Source organism: Myotis lucifugus, unplaced genomic scaffold, assembly GCF_000147115.1.
Source record: "Myotis lucifugus unplaced genomic scaffold, Myoluc2.0 scaffold_1392, whole genome shotgun sequence".
NCBI classification, from domain to species: Eukaryota; Metazoa; Chordata; class Mammalia; order Chiroptera; family Vespertilionidae; genus Myotis; species Myotis lucifugus.
The window spans coordinates 9711-33640 of NW_005872440.1; the positions used below are offsets into that span (position 1 = coordinate 9711).

Sequence of the window (23930 nt, forward strand, 5' to 3'; positions counted from 1 at the left end):
ACGACACAGTTACCACAGGCCTGGGTCAGAGAGAAGGAAGGGAAACCCCTGCTGACAGCACCAGTGGGCGGGCCTGTGAGCTCCCTCTGCTGCTCTCCCTGGGCCCCTCCCTGCACACACTCTGGTTCTAAAGCACGCGCTGGGCTGAGGGTTATGAAGCGCAGATCAGTGAGGTCAGAGAATGGACTTCAGAAGCTGAGGAAGCCCTGCCAACCGGCTTCGTGGAAAGACGGGTCCATCCAACGTCCCTGCGGGAGGACATCGCTGCATCTCACCGGGCAGGGCTGCCAGCCATGCTGAGCGCTAGCGTGGCCCACTTCTATAGGGACCAATAACCTGCTTCTCACTTTAAATTCCAAATTAGCGGTGGGAGCTTTCTGGAAACGATGAGAATGTTCTGAGACAACTCGAACAAGAGGCAGACACTCCAGGCTACCTGTGCTGGTCACGAAACGCCCATTTCCCAGGTGTATTGCAACCTTTCAGGCTTAGCACAAATGAGTCCATGTGGTGACACGGGCAGGGCTCAAACCTTGTGTGATGCTGCCGATGGCAAGCTGCCTGTTGTTCCACAAAAATCTGTGTTTCTGGCCCAGCCGGCTCAGTGGTTGAGCATCGACCTATGAACCAAATCAAGGTTTGATTCCTGGACAGGGCACATGCCCGGGTTTCACGCTTGAACCCCCCATTTGATTTTCTAAGTCTCTCTCCCTCTCGCTTTCTCCCTGAAAGCAACTAAAACTATATATTTTTAAAAATCTGTGCATCTGATTTTACTCATTTCTTCCCAAGATGTTGTGATATATTTTCCTTAAACACAAAGCTGTGGCCCCAAGAATGAAGATCAGAGACTGTACGACTTCTGAACTAACAACCACTGTCCCCCAGAAACCAAGTCAACAGCCTTTTCCTAGGATGGACCCCAAGTTTCCTGCGGAGCAGAGCAGGGCTGCCTCCCCTCCTGCTCAGTGGGAGGTGCGGCCTGGGGTTCACCTGCACGGTGTGGGGGCAGCTGTTACATTGCTTTCCTTGAATCTCCTTCTATTGAGGCAGATCGGAGGAAAAGTGTGAGATAGAGGATATTAAAAGGAGCAGGTTTTGTCACACATAACTGGACAGCATACAGAATTTAATCCACAGTTGTTGATACATCCTTTTTTAAAAAAAAAATTGATTTAAGAGAGACAGAAACATTGATGTGAGAGAGGAACATTATCTCTTGACTCCTGTACACACAGGACCGGGGACTGAACCCGAAACCTGGGCATGTGCCCTGACAGGGAATCAAACCGGCCACCTTTCAGTGCACAATACGGCACTCAACCACTGACCCACACCAGCAAGGCTGTCCATTCTTTTTAAAAATAAATTGGTGTGATTTGTAAATTTTATGTCAAATTTATTTAAACATGTTTTGATATGTTCTCTTTGACTACATCTGAGTGTATTCTTCATATAGAATTGCTTTGTTTGCCGTTCTTTTTCATCCAAATCTGAGATGGACCTTAGCTAGGCTTCTCCAGATTGTCACACATCAAGATTAGGAAATTTTGAGGAGGATATGATTGTGTGTTTGCTAAATTAAAAGTGATATTCTCCTAGTTGCCTCTGTACAGCTGCCCACAGTACTGAATTCCCACTGGGGTCTAGGGACAGAGTTTGTTCTCAAATCCAGGAACAGGAGTGATTTCTTCCCAACCTCGCCAAGGAATTCTGACTTTTCCACGTTAACAGAAACATATTTTCCCAAAGTAAGTGAGACACACTTTCTGGTCTGATTTCAGGGGGTCTAATTTGCACTTAACATGCTGAAAAGCCTGAAATCCCGATGAGAACAGTAGGTTGGATTTAGGAATTGGGGGCACCGTTGTCTCTAAGAAGGGGAAGGAGTGTGGGGAGCTCTGGGTGTGGTTACATAAGATAAATACACAGCTTGTCATTTCCAGAGAAGGGGACCATGGTGAGGCGGGCATCTTGTCCAGGAACCGGAATTGCTCCGCTGCAGCCGCCTCAGTTTGTGGGAAATGCGGTCGCTCACTGAAAGGAGTAGCTGTGGGCGGCACATCTGTGAGTGAGGGAGGGGAGTGCTTTCCCTGGAGGAACAGTCCCTTCAGAAGGTGAATGCGAGGTGGTCGGTGCAGTGGCTGAGCGTGTGGGTCTGAACACATCGCTGGGCTCAACCTGGAGGGCACCTTTACTGCCTGTGTCCTTGCAAAGGTCCTCAACCGCCATCACTCTATTCTCTCCAACTGTAGAGACGAAGGGCACTTAGCTCACCGAGATTATGTGAGAATTAAACTAAAATCTGTTTCAAAGAAAGCCCCTGAATATCCTGGGTACAGAGTAAAATGTTCAGAATTACTCAATAGACTTTACTCACTTTTATATGGAGGTATTATTGGCATATGGCATTATATTAGTTTCAGGTGTACAATGTAACGATTGTATGTTTGTATACATTGGAAATGACACCACAGTAAGTCTAGGTAACATGTACACCACACATAGTTACTAAACTTTTCTAGTGATGGGAATATTTAAGACAGTGGTTCCCGATGTTGGGCACATGCCCCACAGGCGGCAGTTTGATTTTTCACGGAAACAATTCAAGAATGAGTTATTAACAGTGAATGTTTTGCATTTCTTATGGTTCTAGGGGCCTCCTATGCAGTATATAAATATATATTGTGACATATTTATGCATTTCAGTTCTCTACTAGAATTATGTTTTGAAACTTTATTTGCTATTTTTTATATCACTTCATATTACTTTTTAAAAACAATTTCTTAGTCATTTCTTCCTCAGTACTTCAACTGTCCTTTCGTTCTTTTATTTTTTCTTTTTCATGGAGACCGTGTTCTTGGAAGCTTGTTTAGACCAAATTAATGGCCTTTTAGGCTTCCTTCGCGTGAACAGGAGCTCACTTTTTGAATAATAGGAATCCTATGTCACAGGATTTAGAGAAGCTTAGGTAGGGCATGGCCAAAAAAGGGTTGGGAACCACTGCTTTAAGATCTACCCTCATAGCTGTGCATAACATCCTGATGACTTCTTTATTTCTTAGCTGGAAGTTTGTGCCTTTTGACCATCTTCCTCCATTTCACCCCCTCAATTGCAGTCATTTCGCTGCAGCATGGTCAGTATCCTGTCACTAGACACATGCAGGCACGGGGAGGACTGCGCATCAGAACTGGGGCGTGAGAGTTAACACGGTACTTCAATGGACAGCTGTCCTTTCAAGTCCACTGAGGAGCTGAGAGGTACATGTATGCTAGTATAACGTGTGCTGATGATCTAACGTAGAACTAGATGCTCTAAGTCACTTGATGACATCAAAGGATGTACTTCCTAGTTTCCCATCAAGCTCCATTTCCTGAGCACTCTGTAATAATTTCATTAGCAAAGTCTCCTTCTACCTTTTCATAGAATAAAGCAAGAGCAGTTGACTGAATAAGAGTTCATGCCCCCAAGGAAATGAGAAAATCCTAATGGGGACCAGGAGTAAAGAACTGAATGCTTTTCACATGAAATACTAGCTATTCTAACGCAGAGCTGCTGGGCCACAGGCTGGCTTTGAGTCCTTCTCAGTCTCCCAGTCCCTTGCGCACTTTGGTTTGGACAGTTGGCTGATCACACTGGTGGGTTAAGTGCTGTCCAAAGGCACTTTCCCTCCATCCCACACAGATCGCCTCCTCTGGCCCCTTTCTCCAGTGTGTTCCGGAGGGGCCCTGAGCTCAGTGACAGCACCAGGAGAGAAACCTGAAAAACCTTTCACTCAGGATAATTATTGAATAACTTTCATTTTCCTTCAGTCAGTGACATCCCTCCCTGTAAAGAGTCACCGATTATACTCTCCAATCAGCAGCTACCAGCCTGTCATGTCATCAGTTACTAGGGGAAACTGCTCCTGAGGTGTCCCCAGAATCACAGCCTTTCCCAGTATTGAAACACCTGAAAGGTCACAGTGGCTTTAACTGTAAGAAGCTAAGTCATTTCCCCAAATCTGTAACACTAAGTTGTGGTGCAAAAGGACAAATGGAAGGCCTCCTAACCTGCAATCACCTCCCTCACCCTCAGCTCCCAGCACACTCACTCATCCATTTGTGTAAAGGGCTCTGTCTGCAGTGAGAGAGGCGAATGCTCCCCAAAGGCTCCAACTTGTGTGCTCATCACTGACCAGCGCAGAGCTGCCTCACAATAGGACCCAATACAGTGTTTCTGACACAACCAGACCAAACCTTTAAAGCATTAAGTTAAAATAGTTTATTAATGCAGGAAATTCTAACTTTTAAAAGAGGACCTTCATACTGAATCTCTGACCAGCAACTGATGATGCTATCATCTCTGATGCTGGTTGGTTCTCAGTACTGAGACGACCCAATCCAGGAACAAACAAATGAGTTCCCTAGTTGGTATTATTTGGGATGTGGGTGGAGAAGGGTCACAGCCCTCACTGAGTGAGACCCCCCTGCTCCCTGCCCCTGTCCTCTCTGAGCTCCAGCATGGTGTGTCTGCGGCTCCCCGGAGGCTCCTGGATGGCCGCTCTGAAGGTGATGCTGATGGCACTGAGCCCTCCCCTGGCTCAGGCCAGGGACACTCCACGTAAGTGCACCTTGGGGGTGAGCTGTTGTGGGGGAGGAAGAAAGGAATTAGCTTTGTCACCATGTCCAGGCCATGTCCATTAGAAAATGGTGGCATTTTCTTCAGTGGCCACCTGCCTTTATCATATGGATCCCAATTCTTTCCACCACAAAAGGGGCTGGTGCTCACCACTATGAGATGTGCAAGGGGCTCCATGTATCTCAGCCGTTTCTTCTCACCTCGCTTCCAGTAACCCTCCCCAGCCTGTGTCCCCTTCCATCGGGGTCTTGAGAGGATTGAGAAATAATGATCTCAGACTGATTCCCACCCAGTGCTCCATTTATTGTGTTGAGTTATTCCCCAAAGGAAAGTTTCTCTGACATTTTATGGGGAGTCAAAGGAATTAGGGGGTCTCTCTTTGAGGACCCTGTGTTCTGTCCTCAGCAGAATCTGTGATGTTGGTGCCTCTCCCTACTATGTGAGATGTATTCAGGGGCCTCCCCACCATCTCCTTTCCTTTCCCTCTAAACTCCAATGTTTTTAAGGCCAGTGCCCCTGAAATAGAGGTTCTCTGACAGAAGTGGGGTTAGTGCTCTCTCTTCCTCCTGTGGAAAGCCCCCCAGAGCTGAAGCAGAGATTCTTAGTACTTGGAAGGACCCTACAGAGAGGGGCATCTATGGGGTGGTCTTTGATGCCTTAAAGAACTTAAGGCAGTGGTTCTCAACCTCCTGGCCCTTTAAGACAGTTCCTCATGTTGTGGTGACTCCCAACCATAAAATTATTTTCGTTGCTACTTCATAACTGTAATTTTGCTACTGTTATGAATCGTAATGTAAATATCTGATATGCAGGGTAGTCTTAGGTGACCCCTATGAAAGGGTCATTCGACCGCCAAAGGGGTCAGGACCCACAGGTTGAGAACCGCTGAGTCTTAAGGCATCTTCTGAATGCCTGGCCAGGTTAGTGCTCATTACGGATCCATGTTGAACCTTTCTGTACTGCTCTCTGCACCCTGTCCTCTCTGTTCTGCCGCACGGTGTGTCAGTTTCTCCTACATCTTCCTTTCTCTGGTCTGAGCTCAAAGGTAGGGACTCAACTAGTAGAGATAAATTATATGAAATTCTGTGTTTTTAGTTAAAAATAGTCAAATGTTAGCAATTTCATGGGTTCAAATTATATACATTGAGCAGGAGTAGAGAGAGAGTGTGAAGTTTGCTTACATCCCATGGGGCTAAAAGTCAATAATCCATGGAATCTAATTCAGAGAGTTTAAGCAACTTACTCAGAGTCACGTGGTTAGTTGTAGAACCAGGTGACATAGTCTAGGTCTCAGTATCTAGAAAGTCCCTCTCTTTTATGTCAGCATAGTCCTTTCATAGTAGGTGCATGTATATCCCCTTATATACAGAGACCAATGTTTCTGTCCTTGTGATCAAAATGACATTTAGTGGTAAAGTTAATTAAAGACAATTGCCAAATGGTGATGAAGATATTATTTGCTCTAGGAAGTTAAGGAGTAGAAAGATCTTATGAGCTTGCATTCCTAGGGGTTATAAGAATTAAAATACCAAGTGCTTATATGATCAGCACTAGAAAGAATCAGTATGTAATTCCACACTTAACAATAGCCTGTGAGAATTACAATATCATTAAATCTATTTTAGAGATTTTAAAAAATGGCCCATGGGTGTTACAATCTGACCCAGTGGGAAAGCTCATGTTCTAATTTACATTCCTCATTCTAGAGCCTGGGCTTCAACCCCCACTGTGAACAGGGGCTTGGTTGGGTCTGACTTGCTGCTGAGATTTCTGATGTTCCCATGGGCCAGCGTGTGTCTCAGGGTTGGGGGCAGCAGGTGCAAGGGCTGCTAGTTCCAATATTTAGGAGGAATTTACATCCATTTTGCATTTACAACTTGAGAAGTTCCATGTAAGCAAGTGCTATGAGCACGTGAGGAACACAAGGAAGTTTAAGTACACACCTCCGCCTCAGATTCCATCAGTGGGTGGGCTTGTGTTGCCAAAGGAAAGAGAGGATGCCCGACTTAAGCTGAATTTCAGAGAAACAACAATTATTTATCTGAAATCCACATGTGCTGGAATTATTAATTTTTTTGCTTTATCTGGCGGCCTTTCAGGTGGGCCAATGAGGCTGGCCTGATAGTGCTGACCACACAGGCGACAGTGAACAGCAACTCACACGTTTGTTTTTCCGCTTCTCAGGTGTCAGGAAGGTGCTAGAGAATTTGTGAAAAGTTACATAGACTGAGTCTGACCAGAGTGCCCTCCCCTCTGCCATCACTTCTCCCTGAAGGTCTCCATATAAAGCTGGGACCTGCTCCTGTTTGTAATCTGTCTCTGTGAGGGGTCATCTCAGCTGCGCCCCTTCTGAGGGACCTGCCTATAGAAATGAGAGTCCACATCCGGCCAAGGCTGGTAACCTGATGCCTCCTGGTATTACTGGGAGCAGGAGGCGGTTAGAACGTGAATTAGTTGGGACTTTGAACAGGAATCAAATGGCCGTGGCTGTAGCTGCTCCTGTGGACAAGCAGTGGGCCAGTGGCCGGGATATTATGAAAGAAGACAATGTGGAGGACAAATGATGACTCGGTGATTGGGTAACAAGGCAAAGAAACAGGTAGATCTTGGTCCTGAACAAGTTTATTTTGCTGGAAAATAGTCTGCACTGGAACCAGATTTCTAAAGAACATACTTGTCATATAGACCAAGCCTTTCCACAGACACAATATTGGCTAAATTTTTATTGCGATTCCCAGCTGCTGCATCATCAACAGTGGATTTTTCACCCCAGATTTTTCAGATGATTCACCACCCCTTCCCCCTCTTCCCAACCCAGAAATGTCTGGCAATTTCTGGAGCCATGTCTGCTGTCACACGGGGGTTTCTCTGACAGCTGGTGGGGATGCCGAGTGCAGCCCACTGTGTACACAACACCCACCCCAACCTCACAGAATCATCTGGTCCAAACGTCAATAGTGTGAGGGTGAGAACACTGCTGGACACCGGCTGTTTCTAAAAATTCTAGACTCACACTTTATACACACGCACCTTCCAATGCAGCTCTTCACGGTTTAAGAAAAAACAACAACAACAAAAACCAGACAGTTACACAAAGTCACCACTTTCTTGTTGAATCCATTCAATCACTTGAAGTTTAAAACCTTCATTTTTATTTTTACCTTCTGCGATGTTTGTCAAAACGTCATGAGTTGTGGTCATCATATCTCTCCTGACCTTCCACATCTCTCCTTTATGAGTCATGAATCGTGGTGACCCCACAAGTAATTTCAGTAACTTGGACCCTGTGGTCCCTGCTCCAGGGGCCCCTGTCCTGCCATCTCCCTCCTGTGTGGATGCGCCTGTGGTTGGGTGTGATGGGCACTTTGGTGAATTCTAAGCTGCAGAGCAGAAGGCGATGCCTGGTTACCTGCCTGGGTCCCGGGCAGCTGGGGCCTGGCACCAGGTCCCCTGCCCAGGGGGTGACAGGAGGAGGCGGGTGTGGGGAAGGGAGAGGCTGGGCGTGAGGGGGGGGGGCGTCTAGGAGGAGGCGGTGATGGCACAAGTCCTCCCCAGCCTGGAGCCCGGAGCCCGCGGGGCAGCCCAGTGGGTCCCCAGAGGCTGAGGGTCCCAGGGGTCTCCCTGCCCTGCGGCCTCCCAACCCCAGAGGAGGGGCCCCGGGTGCTGGCAGTGGGGGTGCCGGGTCCTGTGTCCCCACCGCCTGGGCGCTCCGCACTGGGCGGCATCGCCATCTTCTCTCACCAGCGTGATGGGTCCTTCCTGTCCCCGCAGCGCATTTCCTGGAGCAGCTTAAGGCCGAGTGTCAGTTCTCCAACTGGACGGAGCGGGTGCGGTACCTGCAGAGATACATCTACAATGGGCAGGAGTACCTGCGCTTCGACAGCGACGTGGGGGAGTACCGCGCGGTGACCGAGCTGGGGCGGCCCATCGCAGAGCACTTGAACAGCAGGAAGGACTTCATGGAGCAGATGCGGGCCGGGGTGGACAGATGCAGAGCGGCCTACAGGGTGTCTGAGGGATTCCTGGTGCCTCGGCAAAGTGAGCGCAGGGGCGGGGGAGGGGGCGGGGGGTGGGAGGGGTGGAATGGGGGGGGCTGCACACACAGGGCTGTGAGGAGCACCCCTGAGGGGCCTGAGGGCGGCTGTGGGGACCCTGAGGTTCTGTCTTGTGTAGGGCGATTCTGGGGGTGCCCAGTCCTGTCCAGTCGGGGGAGGGTTTGGGGTGCAGCTGAGGGGGAGGGGAGAGGTGGGAGGAGGGAGTCGGTCTGTCTTGGCCAAACCCCCCCTGACCCTGAGCCCTGGAATAGGGGTGCTGGGTGCACAAGCCTGTCCCTGGGCGGAGGGTCAGGCTGGGTGTGAGGGGCGGGGCCTCCAAGGCACCTCTGGCCTCTCTGAGCTCCTTTCAGGTCTCAGTGTCTTGTTCCCCCCTCAGTGCCCCTGTGTTTACAGAGGGGGTGATGGTGAGCCAGGGTCTAATTGTAATTTTGTTAATTAACACGCTGATGTTACATCTAGACAGTCCTAACAGTATTTAAGTAATTACATGTTAATTGTTTAGAGTTCTGACAATTTATTTTGCATTCTGTTTTGTTAAATCTTTTTCAATATTGCCAAATACTCACTTGAAAATTTGTTTTTTACTTTAAATTTATCCTTCTTTGAATTCTAAGGTTCTTGAACATTTTCCACGTACGTGTTGGCTAATGACTATTCCTGCTCTAGGAATGGCCTATTGTCCGTCATCCCTGGGGTCCGGGCCTTTTTCTCAGTGATTTTCCGGGTTCTCTAGGCAGCAGGACGGACACTTTGCTGCCATGAATTCAGCATTTTCTCCAGGCCCTGGTTTGTGTTTTCATTCTGTTTTATTACTTTCCTCTAGAGGCCCGGAGCACGAAATTCATGCACTGGGGGGTGGGGTTCCCTCAGCCCAGCCTGCCCCTCAGTCTGGGAGCCCTCAGTGGATGTCCTACTGATGGCCACAGTCTGGCATCGTTTGTGTGTGTGTGTGTGTGTGTGTGTGTGTGTGACCCCTCTGGGGGTCTGCCCCCAGCAATATTAGAGGCTCAGAGTAGGCTGTGTGTGTGTGTGTGTATGTGTCTTTCTGCTGGGGGCCTGCTCCAAACCACGGCGCCCCTCTCTGTTGATCTCTCAGGATCCTGGCCTCCACTGTGTGTTGTACTCTCCCTTGAGCTGTGGCCAACATGGGGTGCTGCCTGCTGGATCACCAGGGCACCTGGGGTCATGCTCTGCTGGATGCTTCCTGTGGGTGGCACTTTCCTGCTCTCTAATCGCCAGGGTGTCATGGATGGGGGCGGGGCTTAGGCAGTGCTGGTATGAGAAGGCACACAGGGTCCAGCTGGGGGCGAAGCTTAGGTGGCACATGGGGGTCCCGGCTGGGGGCGGAGCTTAGGCATCGCAATTGTGCCGCCTAAATCCCTCCGCCCAGGGCTTCACACAGGGCCCAGATGGTGGCTAGGGCTGTCCCGCCCTGCCTGTAGTATGCAAATTAGCCTCCATCTTTGTTGGTGGCTAATTTGCATATCTCGCAGATTAGCCAATGGGAGGTGTAGAGAAGGTAGGGTCAGTTACCATCTTTGTCTATTATTAGATAGGATGTTAAGAATTTCAACATCTTTAAGATAATGAAGTGCAGCCCTAACCAGTTTGGCTCAGTGGATAGAGCATTGGCAAATGGACTACGGACTGAAAGGTCCCAGGTTCGATTCCGGTAAAGGGCATGTACCTTGGTTGCGGCACAACCCCAGGAGCGGGTGTGCAAGAGGCAGCTGATCGATGTTTCTCTCTCATTGATGTTTCTAACTCTCTATTCCTCTCCCTTCCTCTCTGTAAAAAATCAATAAAATATATTTCTAAAAAGCATAATGAAATGCACTCAGAAATTGCAAGCAATGATTTACCATCAATCTTAAATCTACCCTTTTTGGTAGAAAATGTTTCCCCCAAGTTCCTCCTCCTCCTCTGCCACCTTCTTTTCCTCATCCTCTACTTTATCTCCTCCACCTCCTCCTCCTCCTCCTTCTCCTCCTCCTCCTCCTCTTCCTCATCAAAATCTGTATTAATGGGCCTGGTCTTAGGCTGGAAGCAAACATATGAATGAGTCCCACGCCCTGCCTTGAGCTCAAATGTCAACTTGAAAAGAGAGACAATTATAAAACGATAGGAATCCCAATAAAAATTCGGCTTCTTTTGAGAAGGAGCGGGTTGCTCAATGAGTATCACTGTAAGTGTTATAATGAGTGCTGCCCTGCTCCTCCCTCTCCCTCAGGACTCAGCCCCCGGAGCTAGGGAATCCCCGTACTTCCTGCTTCCAGGGGAACCATCTCTGTGTTCTCAGGTGTGATCGCATTCCCAGGACTTCACACCCTGAGTCCCCACCTCCCCAAGCTGTTCCCCAGTTTCTCCCTCTGCTTTCCTTATATTCTCTCTCCATATGTGATAAACAGCTGGCATGCAGTGACGGCTACATTCCAGCTGCTGTTGTACATATTTTAGGCCCATTGATCCTCATATGTCCTTAAGTGGTGAGTTAGTATTATCACCCCCTTTGCAGGTGAGGAGCTGAGCAGAGAGGATCTCCCAGGATCAGCCAGTAAGAGGCACAGCCTGGATGTGACCCAGGCAGCCCAGCCCCAGAAATCACACTGGAACTCACACACTCTGTGCCTCGCAAAGATTTGTAAACTCTTCAATTCAACAATGAGTAACTGTTTCAAGACATGAATAATCCCCCAAATTTCCTCCATGTCTCTCAAATCCAGTGGCCTGAGCTGTAGGCAGAGATTCAAGGCCAATGTCAGTACCTACTGCTGGGCCACAGGGTGATTGAGGGGGACCTGCCAGGGCCTGGAGCCTGGGACAGGAGACGAGGCCAAAAGGGAGCCACCAAGGGGCCTGCATGTCTTGCTCACGTCTCCCTCCGCCTTCTCTGTCCTAGCTAAGCCCACAGTGACCGTGTATCCTGCAAAGACCCAGCACCTGCAGCACCACAGCCTCCTGGTCTGCTCCATGAACGGCTTCTATCCGGGCCCCATTGAGGTCCGCTGGCTGCGCAACGGCCAGGAAGAGGAGGCCGGGGTGATGTCCACGGGCCTGATCCGGAACGGGGACTGGACCTTCCAGACCCTGGTGATGCTGGAGACAGTTCCCCGGAGCGGGGAGGTCTACACCTGCCAAGTGCGGCACCCCAGCAGCACCAGCCCTGTCACCGTGGAATGGAGTGAGACGCCCTCTGACCTCACACACCTTCCCCCCACAGGGGCCTTTGCTTGTCCCTGAGGGTCAGGGTCCCCTCTCCCCACACCCCGTTTTCCTTTGCTCTGTCTCTCCTTCTGCACAGGCCACAGGGTAGCCCTGTGATTGCTTCTGTGAACACCCATAGCCCTGTGAGGCCGCCATGCCTGCCCTGCTTTGAATTTCCCACACTCTCCCCGTCATGGTGCCCCTTGGCCCTGGGCACCATCCCCTGTGGGCTGGGCGGGTGCTTCTGCCTGTGCTGAGCTGCCCACTGTGATCTGGGAAGAGGAGTGTCCTCTGCCGCGGGAGAGCCCCATCTGCTCTGCTGTCTGCGGCTCTGTCACCCGGGCCAAGTCCTGGAGGTCACCAGCCCTGGGCTCCGCAGCCTCAGAGGCCAAAGCAGTGGCCTTGGGTCGGGTGTGAGGGGACCTGAGGCCAGTGCCTGGGCCTTGTACCTGCTCAGTGTGACCTCCGTCATTTCCCGCAGATGGCTATTGTTCTGCTTCTTCTAGGGCAACACCCCTCCCCCACCCCCTTTCCCACCCCTCAAGCTCTCAATCTCAGGGTCTCCAGTACAGAAGTTGGTTTGGCTAAAACCCACTGAAAGCAGCTTCTTCTCTCAGGAGCCCAGTCTGGATCCACACAGAGCAAGGTGCTGAGTGGAGCTGGGGGCTTCCTGCTGGGGCTGCTCTTCCTCGGGACGGGGCTGCTCATCTACTTCAGGGCTCAGAAAGGTAAGGGGCCTGCTGGCAGCCTTGGCCCCAATTCAGTGGGGACAACTGGGGCTTTGCTGGGTGAGCTCTGGGTATGGCAACTCCATAGAAGCCTCTCTTTCCCTGTCGGTCTCACGTTCCCTGGAAATGCAGAAATAACCAGCTCCCGGTTCTTAGGGTGGAGACATGAGGAGTCATGGCTGTGGGGATAGAGAGGGGTTAACACGCATGGGATTTGGGTGCAGATCCTGGGGCACATGGAGGAGCAGGCCCTGTGGTCACTAATGACACTGGACTGTGATGGCTTCGGGGCCACTGCTCTCAGCTTCTGCTCTCGTCCCAGTTCTGGTGTCAGCGGGTGGGGGTGCTGCTACAGAAGCTCAGGTGGCCTGGGCGGGGACCCTGTGTTTGGGGACACACTTACCTTCATATCTTTTAAGTAGCATCTTCCTTCTCTTCCCAGGACACTCTGGACTTCAGCCCACAGGTAACGCTCTTTAATCCTCTCTTAGGGACGCATTCGGTTTCCCTAGAACAGAAGGTGCAGGGGACGAGCCAGGGGACAGATAGCGGGGAGCCTGGGTGTGGCTCTGGCCTCTTACACTGCAGGGTCTCCTCCCGCCTGGTGAGAGGCAGCTCTAAAGCAGCTGTGGCTCCTGTGGCCTCAGAGCTTTTCTTCTCACTTGGGAGCCACAGCAGGAGGCCTGGGAGGGCAGCGCCCCTGCTGGCTGGGCCTGGGAGCAGCACTGTCCTCTGTCTGCAGGACTCCTGAGCTGAGGTGGCCATGGAGACATGGAGAGGAGAGACTTTCTGTCAGGCCCCCTTTGCAGCCTGAAGAGGTTTCCTGCTGGGCTCTCACTCCACAAGGAGAGCCGCCTGGGGCTCTGGCTGGGTCCTGGCTCCTGACCCCCCAGCACCTCCTCCCTGCTGGTTCCTGCCCGCCCTGGACCTGGAGGCCCCAGTGTTGACTGCAGAACCTTAGCTCCATCCCTCCCTGTCCCTGTGTGTTTAACCCTCGCTGTCTGCTGTGCACCTTAGCTCACTTCTGTCCACATTTTTTTGTAAAAATTTTCCTCTATTAAATATGGAGTGAAATCATCTGCCTCACAGGCTTCAAGGGCAGGAAGTAGGAAGAAAAGCTTTCCTTGTTCCCGTCCTGCTTTTTCATGAGTTTTCCCTCCTGTGTTTCCTTTCTCACCTGGTTCCTGAGCCAGGAGAGAGCCTGCCATGGACTTGAACATGGTGGTCTCCTACGTTGGTGTTTCTCAGACAAGCACACAGGTTCCTTTCCCCTGAGATACAGAGGGGACAGAAAGTATAAGAAACGCAGGTTGGCCCCGCTGGTGTGGTCAGTGGTCGAGTGTCAACCTATGAACCAGGAGGTCAGCATTCAATTCCGGGTAGGGCGCATGCCTGGGATTTTGGCTCAATCCCCAGTGGAGGGTGTGCAGGTGGCATCTGATCAATGATTCTCTCGATCATTGATGTTTATAAAGTGTGTCCCAAAATTCACTCAAGATTTTGAATTTTAAGCCAGGGTACTTTTTGCCTGAATTTTGGGACACTGTTTATCTCTCTCTCCCACTCCCTTCCTCTCTGAAATCAATAAAAAATATTTCTTTTTTATAACGAAAAGAAAAGCAGGCCACTTGTAAGGATATGTCTTCACTGTTTCTATAATCATGTTCGTTTCACTCTTTGGCTCTAATTTTTTAAAAGAAGGTACCTAAACCCGGTGCCTCTTGAAGTCCCCTTTATTTGACTAATGGTGGCTTCCACACTGCAGTCTTTTTGTGACTCAGATAAAATGCCTGCTGTGCTGACTCTGCTTTGAGATGCACCTTCCCCATGAGCAGGTCCCAGAGACCATCAGGACAGAGCTGCCACTCTAGTGGGAAAGGTGCGCTTCTGAGTCCTCCAGCTTGTGTGGCAAACTCACTGTCTGTCACGGGAAACCCTGTGTGGACCTTATCTGAGCATCACCCAGGGCCACTGCTGGGTACCCAGGGGAGCGTGTGGCTCCCTGATGTGCCACCAGCGTGCAATCCTCTGCCCTGGAGGGAACGTGAGAGACTCCTGTGGGGTGGCCTCCCAATGCGTGTGAGCACGGAGCAGCAGAGTTTTATGCAGCGTTTTATTTAATAAGATAGATGAGAGAAAGGACATATAGATCAACCTGTTCATTTCATCTGCCTAGTTATTTTCTACCTACCAGTCATCTATCTATAGAAACAAGGAATGGATTTTTTAAGTGGTTGTCTGCAGGGCAAAATGACAGAATAGGTTGAAGGAATCTGTACTTTTCTGAATATACATCTTACTTAATAGTTTTAACTTGAGGAACATTCAAATATTTTATGTAATAATTTAATTCAAAAGTTTTAAAAGGCAATACATAAAAACAAAATAACAACAAACTATAGCAATAGAAACAAACTGACGAGAAGTAGATGATGGGAAACAGCTAAAACAGTAATTCCATCAGGGGTTCCCAGTCCAAGACGACAGTGCAGGAAAGGCCTGAGCTCACCTCTCCCCATTGCATGTTAAATTTCCACCTGCAGACAGAGCAGCTCCCCCTGGAGAGGAAATGAGGGCTGACTGAACAACTTCTGCTCGACCAACAAGAGAGAAACCCCATAGACACAGCGGGGAGAGACAGAGACATGGCACCATGGCAACCCCATCCCAGCACTGACCTGCAGTGGGCAGGGGTCCCTGAGGGTGTATGTGCAGACTCGCCCACTGTGGGTAAAGTGAAAAACAGTGGCTGAAAGGGCACCTAGACTATAAGGGGGGAAATCCATTTACTAACTGAGAACATTTGCAAGTGGGAGGGGAACTGCAGGAACCAAGTGTGGTGTCAGGGGCATTGTACAGAGCCAGTCATTCATTGACACTCTCCCTCCCCTTAGGTCTCATGGGAAGGACATAATTCAGGTGCTTCAGCCTCCCAAACTTGGTGGTCAGGGTGCAAACAAGGCACAGTCCCCAGGCCCCAGGCCCATACCAGCTCTGTGGCTTGTCCCCAGGACTTCCACTCCCACTCCAGCTCCAGCTCAGGGCCCCTTCCTCTCAGGGCTCCTCATGGCCCACTCCCACTGCAGCTTCAGCTCAGGGCCCATTACCCCCAGCGCTCCCCCTGGCCCATTCCCACTCCAGCTCTGGCTTGCCTGCTAAAGACACCTGGCTCACACAGTCTACAGAGGAGAGGCTCCTAAACAAGTCTCTACTTCAAGGTTGGGAGAGGTCGCTGTTTCACCTAATTCATAGAAACAAACACAGAGAGCCACAATGAGAGACAGAGAAATGTACTCCAAAGAAAAGATCAGGAAACATAAACAAACAGATGAGAACTACTAGTAAATGAATAAGACATAAGCAATTTACCCGATAAAGAGTCAAAAGTAAACACTAGTTCTAAGTATGCACAATGAACTCAGGAGAAGAACAGATGAATTCAGTGAGAACTTCAACAAAAACATAGAAAAATATGTAAAACAACCAATCAGAACTGAGGAATATGATAATTGAAATGAAAATAAAAATACTCCAGAGGGAACAACAGCAGATTAGTTGAGGCAGGAGAATGAGTCAGCAAGCTGAAAGACAAGGTAGTGAAAGTCAATAAGAACAGCAAAAAGAAAAAAAAATATTATTATCACAAATGAGGTTAGTTTAAGGGACCTGTGGGGCAACATAAAGTGTGTCAACATTTAAATCATTGGATTCCCAGAAGGAGAAGAGAGAGAGAAAGGGATGTAAAATCTATTTAAAGGGATAATGACTGAAAACTTCCCCAACCTGGTGAGGAAAACAGACATCCAAATTCAGAAAGCACAGAGGCTTCTGAACAACATGAACCCAAAGAGGCCCATATCAAGACACATCATATTTAAAATGCCAAAAGTTAAAGGATCTTAATGGCAGCAAGAGAAAAACAGTTAGCTATGTACATGGGATACTTCATAAGATCATCAGCTGATTTTTCAGCAGATACGGTAACAGCACAAAATATTCAAAGTGATGAAAGGCGGAAACCTACAACCAAGTACATCCTATCCAGAAAAGTTAGCATCAGAATTAAAGTAGTGATAAAGAGTTTCCAAGACGAGCAAATGATGAAAGAGTTCTCACTACTAAACAAGCATTAAAAGAAAAGCTAAGGAACCTTCTTTAAATGGAAAATACCAAAACTAAAAACAACAAAATATTGGAAAGAAAAATGTTGCACTGATGAAGGCAAACAGTTGTAAGTGTAGCAGATCAACCAATTATAAAGCTAGAACAGCCGTGGGCAAACTACAGCCCGCGGGCCGGTTCCGGCCTGTTTGAAATGAATAAAACTAAAAAAAAAAAAAAAAAGACCGTACCCTTTTATGTAATGATGTTTACTTTGAATTTATATTAGTTCACACAAACACTCCATTCATGCTTTTGTTCCGGCCCTCCGGTCCAGTTTAAGAACCCATTGTGGCCCTCGAGTCAAAAAGTTTGCCCACCCCTGAGCTAGAAGGAAGATTAACATAAAAAAGTGGTAAAAGCATGTGTAACACATAATACATTAAGGGATACACACACAAGAGAAGATGTAAAATATGATATCAAATACATAAACATGGTGGAGCGTTGGTGGTATAGTGGTGAGCATAGCTGCCTTCCATAAACATGGTGGTGAGTAAAAAATGTAGTTTTAGAATGCATTTGAGCTTAACAACAATCAACTTAAAAAACATTGCTATAAATATAGCTTGTTATATATGAATCTTATGGCAGCCCAAAATGAAAACTCTATAATAGATACAGTTAGAAATGAAGAAGAAGAACCCAAACAAACATTAAGAAAGCCATCAATGTACAAGAAAAGAGGGCAAGAGCTATAGCTGGTTTTGCTCAGTGGATAGAGCATTGGACTGAAGGGTCCCAGGTTTCATACCAGTCAATGGTGACCACAGTTGCAGGCTCCTCTCTGGCCCAGACCCAGTTTGGGCTTGTGCAGGAGGCAACCCAATCAATATGGTTCTCTCACATCAATATTTCTCTCTGTCTTTCCTTCTCTCTTCCTCTCTCTCTGAAAATCAATGGGAAAATATCCTTGAGTGAAGATTTTAAAAAACAAAAGAGAGTAAGAGAAGAAGAAAGTAACAGAAAAGAACTACAAAAGCAACCAGAAAACAATTAATAAAATGGCAATAAGTACATACCTATCAATAATTACTTTAAGTGTAAATGAACTAAATATTACAATCAAAAGACAGGGTGACTGGATGGATTCAAAAACAAGACCTGTGCATATGCTGCCTATAAGAGTCTCATTCAGTTTGAAAGACACAAACAGACAAAAAGTGAAGAGATGGAAAAAGGTATTTCATGCAAATGAAAATGAAAGCTGCAGTAGCCATAGTTATGTCAAATAAAATAGACTTTAAAACAAAAACTATAATAAGAGACAAAAAGGGCATTACATAATGATAAATGGATCAATCTAACAAAAGAACAAAACATTTGTGGGGAGAAACCAAGATGGCGGCATAGGTAAACACCGGAGATTGCTGCCTCGCACAACCACTTCAAAAATACAACTAAAAGACGGAACAGACATCATCCAGAACCACAGGAAGGCTGGCTGAGTGGACATTCTACAACTAGAAGGAAAGAGAAAAGCATACCGAGACTCAGAGGAGGTGCGGTGCAGAAGTAAAATACAAAGGTGCAGAAGTGCATGTGGAGAGGGCTGGTGGCTGAGGACATGATTGTCTTTTTCAATCGGGAGGGAGTTTCAGGCTCTGAGCTCCAGTTCCGGGCGAGTCTCTGGGGACCCAGACTCATACGGGAGAAACGGGACTGTCTGGCATCGGTCAGAACTGGAGGGCAGCTTTCTCTCCGAGGCACTCAAAGGGATTGCCAGGACCTCTGAAGGCAGGACTGAGAGCAGCCATACTGCTAGCTCCGCCTGCCGTGTTGACCCCCTGGGACCCCCCCCTGCCCAAGCCCTGCAGGGAGGCTTTTGCATATGAAAGGCCCGGCCCTTTGTAATCTGAAAATTACTTAAACTAAAGCTCCCCCAAGGCCCCAGGGCAACTTGCATTGCTTTACACCTAAAGTAACAAGAAAAAGAAAAACAAACAAAGCCTAAAGTGACTACAAGGAACGAAATATAAAGATCAGAGCAGAAATAAATAAAATAGAGACTAAAAAGATAATAGAAGATATCAATGAAACTAGGAGCTGGTTCTTTGAATAGATAAACAAAATACATAAAACTTTAGCCAGAGTCATTAAGAAAAAAAGAGAAAAGACCTAAATAAATAAAATGAGGAACAAAAAAATGGAAAGTGACAAGCAACTTCACAGAAATACAAAAGATTATAAGAAAATTAGAGCCCTAGCCGGCTTGGCTCAGTGGATAGAGCAACAGCCTGCGGACTGAAGGGTCCCGGGTTCGATTCCGGCCAAGGGCACATGCCTGGGTTGCGGGCTCAATCCCCAGTGGGGGTGTGCAGGAGGCAGCCGATCAATGATTCTCTCTCATCATTGATGTTTCTATCTCTCTCTCCTTCTCCCTTCCTCTCTGAAACCAATAAAAAGAAATATATTTTTTAAAAAAGAAAAGAAAAATAGAGGCCCAGTGCACAAAATTAATGCATGGGTAGGGTCCCTAGTGGCTGTCAGCTGCCAGCCAGGGCCTTCCTTCATTCCGCACAGCCCCCTGGTGGTCAGCACATGTTATAGCGAGCAATCCAACTCCTGGTCAGTCAAACTCCCAAGGGGACAGTTTGCATATTAGGTATATATATATATATATATCATGAACATTTATATGCCAACAATTGGACAACCTAGGAGAAATGAATAAATTCATTTCAATAAACAATAAACTTCTAAGAGTTAATGTGGAAGAAACATAAAATTTGAACAGACTGATCACTAAAGTCAAAATTGAATCAGAAAAGAAAAATTTCCAATAAACAAAAATCTAAGGCCAGATGGCTTCACATCTCAATTCTACCAAGTACTCAAAGAAGAATTGATATTTATCATTCTCAAACCATTCCCAAAAATTGAAGAGAGGGGAAAGTGTCTAAACTTATTTTATGAGGACAGCATATCAAAACCAGACAAAGTCCCTGCCAAAGAAAGAGGAGGAGGAGGTGGTGGTAGAGGAGGAGGAGGAAGAGAAGATGAAGAAGAATAGGAAGAAGAAGGAGGAAAAGGAGGAAGATGAGGAAGAAGAGGAGAAAAAGAGGTAGAAAATGACTGGCCCATACCCCAGATGAACATAGATTCAAAAATCCTTAACAAAATATTAGCAAACTGAATTCAGCAGTACATTAAAAATATCATACAGCATGTTCAAGTGGAATTTATTCCTGGAATGCAAGTTTGGTTCTATCTCCACAAATCAATGAACATGAAACACTGCATAAAAAAAATGAAGTATTAAAAAATCATATGATTATATCAATAGATGTAGGAAAAGCATTTGACAAAATCTAGCATTCATTTATTTAAAAAACTCTCAGCAAGGTGGGCATAGTGGAAACATACCTCAACATAATAAAGTCCATACATGAGAAACCCACAGCTAAAAACATACTCCAAGGTGAAAAGATGAAAGCTTTTTCTCTAAGGTCAGGAACTGCCGGAAGCCGGTCCATCCTTGCTGCTTGACACAGTCGCTGCAGGAAAGAAACATCTGCACAGCATATGTTTCAATGGACCTGGCATATATAGCATACTGTTCTTAATATGTTTGCTCCCTTTAGCGCCATGTGTTTTAACCAAGGTCACCTCTCCGAGAAAGGTTGTTTCCCCAGGTGGGGATCTTTCCCTGAGGTTAGGGAGGGGATACAATCCCTTAATTAAGTGCCAGGCGGGTAGTTAAGCTACATAATCTTTACTCCCTGGAATGGAGATAAGAAACGCCCTAACCTTTGTAATAGAAATTGACAGGATTAAAATCGGCTGGTATAAATACGGATGTAACAAGACAATAAACATCAGATCCTCATCAGTTCCTAACCAGAACTCCGACCAGAACTTTGGCTGGAGATCCTGGCTATAGGTCCTGACTAGGCTGCTGATCAACTGAAGGCTGTCTTCGTGTCATTCCTTCTTTGCCGGCTCCGTCCACACTTTGGGGACCCCTGGACCTCTGGGGTTGGACCCCAGCAACTGGCGCCAACGTGGGGCACGAACCCATGACCCTGGGATTAAGAGTCCCATGCTCTACCGACTGAGCCAGAGAACATGGCAAAAGAACCTGGATAGAACCTGGCTAAAGAACCTGGTGACTGAACCTGGCTGGAGAACATGGCACCAGAACTTCGCTGGAGATCCTAGACAGAACCTAGAGACAGGACTTGGCTGGAGATCCTAGACAGAACCTAGAGACAGGACTTGGCTGGAGATCCTAGACAGAACCTAGAGACAGGACTTGGCTGGAGATCCTAGACAGAACCTAGAAACAGAACCTAGACACAGAACCTAGCGAGAGAACTTGGCTGAAGAACCTAGAGTCAGAACCTAGAGAGAGAACCTAGGGAGAGAACATGGCAAAAGATCCTGGACAGAACCTGGCTACAGAACTTCACTGGAGAACCTAGACAGAACATGGCAAAAGAACCTGAATAGAACCTGGCTAAAGAACCTGATGACTGAACCTGGCTGGAGAACCTGGAGAACCTGGCTGGAGAACCTAGCGAGAGAACATGGCACCAGAACTTGGTTGGAGATCCTGACCAGAACTTCGCTAGAGATCCTGGAGGGAGAACCTCGCTATGCTGATGAACCGAACCCAGTTTCCATGTCATTCATTCTTCGCCGACTCCGTCCACACCTTTGGGGATCCCTGGACCTGCTGGGGTTGGACCACAGCAAGGAACAAGACAAAAATGCCCACACTCAGCACTCTTATTCAGCATAGTATGTTAAGTCCTAACCACAGCAGTCAGACAAGAACAAGGAAAAGAAATAGAAAAGAAAGTAAAAATTGTCATTATTTGCAGATGACATAATACTATATCTAGAGAACTCTAAAGAAACCACCAAAAAAAAAACTATTAGAACTAATAGTGAATTCAGTAAAGTTGCAGGATACAAAATTAATATTCAGAAACCTGATGTTTCTATCTTATACAATAAAGAGGTAATATTCAAATTAACCCTCATGCCCTCACAAGATGGCTGCCTATGACCAGGCTGGTAGGGAGGTTAGTGAGGGAGGACCAAATGATTGAACAAGCAGGCTGTGTGGGGAGACCAGGCCAGTGGAGGGGCTGACAGGGACAACCAGGCTGGCAGGGGGTGGGGGAGCAGTTGGGGGCAACCAGGCCAGCGGGGGGGGGGGGGCAGTTAGGGGTAACCAGGCCAGCAGAGGGGGGTAGTTAGGAGTGACCAGACCAGCAGAGGGGGGAAGTTTGTGGCAATTAGGCTGGCAGGAGGAGCAGTGAGGGGCGACTAGGCCAGCGGGGAGGGCAGTTATGAGCGACCAGGCGGCAGAGTAGGGCAATTAGGGGCGAAAAGGCAGGCAGGCAGGTGAACGATTAGGAGCCAGTGGTCCAGGATTATGAGAAGGATGTCCCCAAAGGGGTCTGGATTAGAGAGGGTGCAGGCTAGGCTGAGGAGATCCCCCCCCCATGCACGAATTTTGTGCACCAGGCCTCTAATAGACAAATAACACACTATCAGAAAGAGAAATTAAGAAAACAATCCCATTTATAACTGCATTGAAAAGAAGAAAATACTTAGGAATAAATTTAACCAAGGAAGCCCTGCCTGGTGTAGCTCAGTTGGCTGAGCTTCATCCCACAAACTGAGAGGTCACTGTTCTATACCTGGTCAGGGCACATGCCAGGGTTGTGGGATGTGAGATTGATACTCAGCAGGAGATGTGCAGGAGGCAGTTGACTAATGGGTTCTCTCATCAATGTTTTTATCTCCTTCTCCCTTCCTCTCTCTTTCTAAAAAAAAAAAATCAATAAAAACATTTTTTAAAAATGCTAACCAAGGATGAAAAAGACTTATACTGGGAAAACTATAAGACATCGATTAAAGAAATTGAACAAGAAACAAATAAATGGAAGGATATACCATGCTCCTATATAGGAAGAATTAACATCATTAAACTGTCCATACTATCCAAAGCATTCTACAGACTCAATGCAATCCCTATTAAAATACCAATGGTATTTTCACAGAACTAGAACAAACAATCGTAAAATTTATATGGATCTACAAAAGACCCCAAATAGCCAAAGAAATCTTGGGAAAGATGAACATAGCTGGAGGTATCACACTCCCTGATTTCAAATATACAACAGAATTATAGTAATCAAACAGTATGGTACTGACACAAAAACAAATACATAGTTCAATGGAACAGAGTGGAGAGCCAAGAAATAAACCCACTCTTATCAGGTCAATTAATCTCCAATAAAGAATGCAAGAACATACAACGTGATAAAGATAGTCTCTTCAATAAATGGTGTTGGGAAGACTGGACACATACATGCAAAAAAGATTAAACTAGACCACTTTCTTACACCTCATACAAACATGAACTCAAAATAAATTAAAGACTTAAATGTAAGACTTGCCACTATAAAACCCCTACGAGAAAACATAGATTCTTTGACATTGATCAGAGCAGTATTTTGTTGGCTATGTCTCCTCGGGCAGACATAACAAAAGGAAAAAAAAGGGGGTTGGGGGAACTTGCCCTAGACAGTAGCTCAGTTGGTTGGAGCATCATGCCTTACACCAAAAGTTTGTGGTTTTCATCCTTGGTCAGGGCCCCTGGTTGGGGCACATATAGGAGCCAACCAATCCATGTATCCACATTTCTTTTCCCTCTCTCTCTCACTCTCTCTCTCTCCCTCCCTCCCTCCCCTCTTCCTCTCTCTCTAAAATCAATAAGCATGTCCTTGCGTGACGATTAAAAAAAAGAAAGAGAGCCTGGCTGGTGTGGCTCAGTGGCTAAGTGTCGACCTATGAACCAGGAGGTCATGGTTCAATTCCAGGTGAGGGCACAAATCCAGATTGTGGGCTCAATCCCCAATGCCTGGGTTTTGGGCCTCTTCCCCAGTAGGGGGCATGCAGGAGACATTGGATCAATGTTCTCTCTCATCATTGATGTTTCTAGCTCTCTTCCCTCTTTGAAATCAATAAAAATATATTTTTTCAAAAAGGACTCCATCAAAACAAACCCCCCAAAATAAAATAAAAATAAAATAGGGACTCCATCAAACTTAAAAGCTTTTGCACATCGAAGAAAACCATCAATAAGATGAAAATGCAACCTGATGAATGGGAGATTATTTGCAAATGATTCCTCCAATAAGG

At 47.2% G+C, this 23930-nt stretch overlaps 1 protein-coding gene across 1 annotated transcript; it reads left to right on the forward strand.

Annotated features, from left to right (window-relative positions):
* Positions 1-4432: 4432 nt before the first annotated feature.
* On the forward strand, positions 4433-13613 carry LOC102441506 (DLA class II histocompatibility antigen, DR-1 beta chain-like). The gene is made up of 6 exons (XM_014449748.2): positions 4433-4603; positions 8393-8659; positions 11576-11857; positions 12498-12608; positions 13051-13074; positions 13351-13613. The coding sequence occupies exons 1-6, from the start codon at positions 4504-4506 to the stop codon at positions 13362-13364; spliced, it is 798 nt and encodes a 265-aa protein (XP_014305234.1). The 5' UTR covers positions 4433-4503; the 3' UTR covers positions 13365-13613.
* Positions 13614-23930: the final 10317 nt, after the last annotated feature.

Excerpts from the sequence above, each read along its gene's own strand:
- LOC102441506 (XM_014449748.2), top strand. The coding sequence starts at position 4,504 with ATGGTGTGTCTGCGGCTCCCCGGAGGCTCCTGGATGGCCGCTCTGAAG. Across the intron at positions 4,604-8,392 it reads TCAGGCCAGGGACACTCCAC|CGCATTTCCTGGAGCAGCTT; the intron begins GTAAGTGCACCT and ends CTGTCCCCGCAG. Across the intron at positions 11,858-12,497 it reads CCCTGTCACCGTGGAATGGA|GAGCCCAGTCTGGATCCACA; the intron begins GTGAGACGCCCT and ends TTCTTCTCTCAG.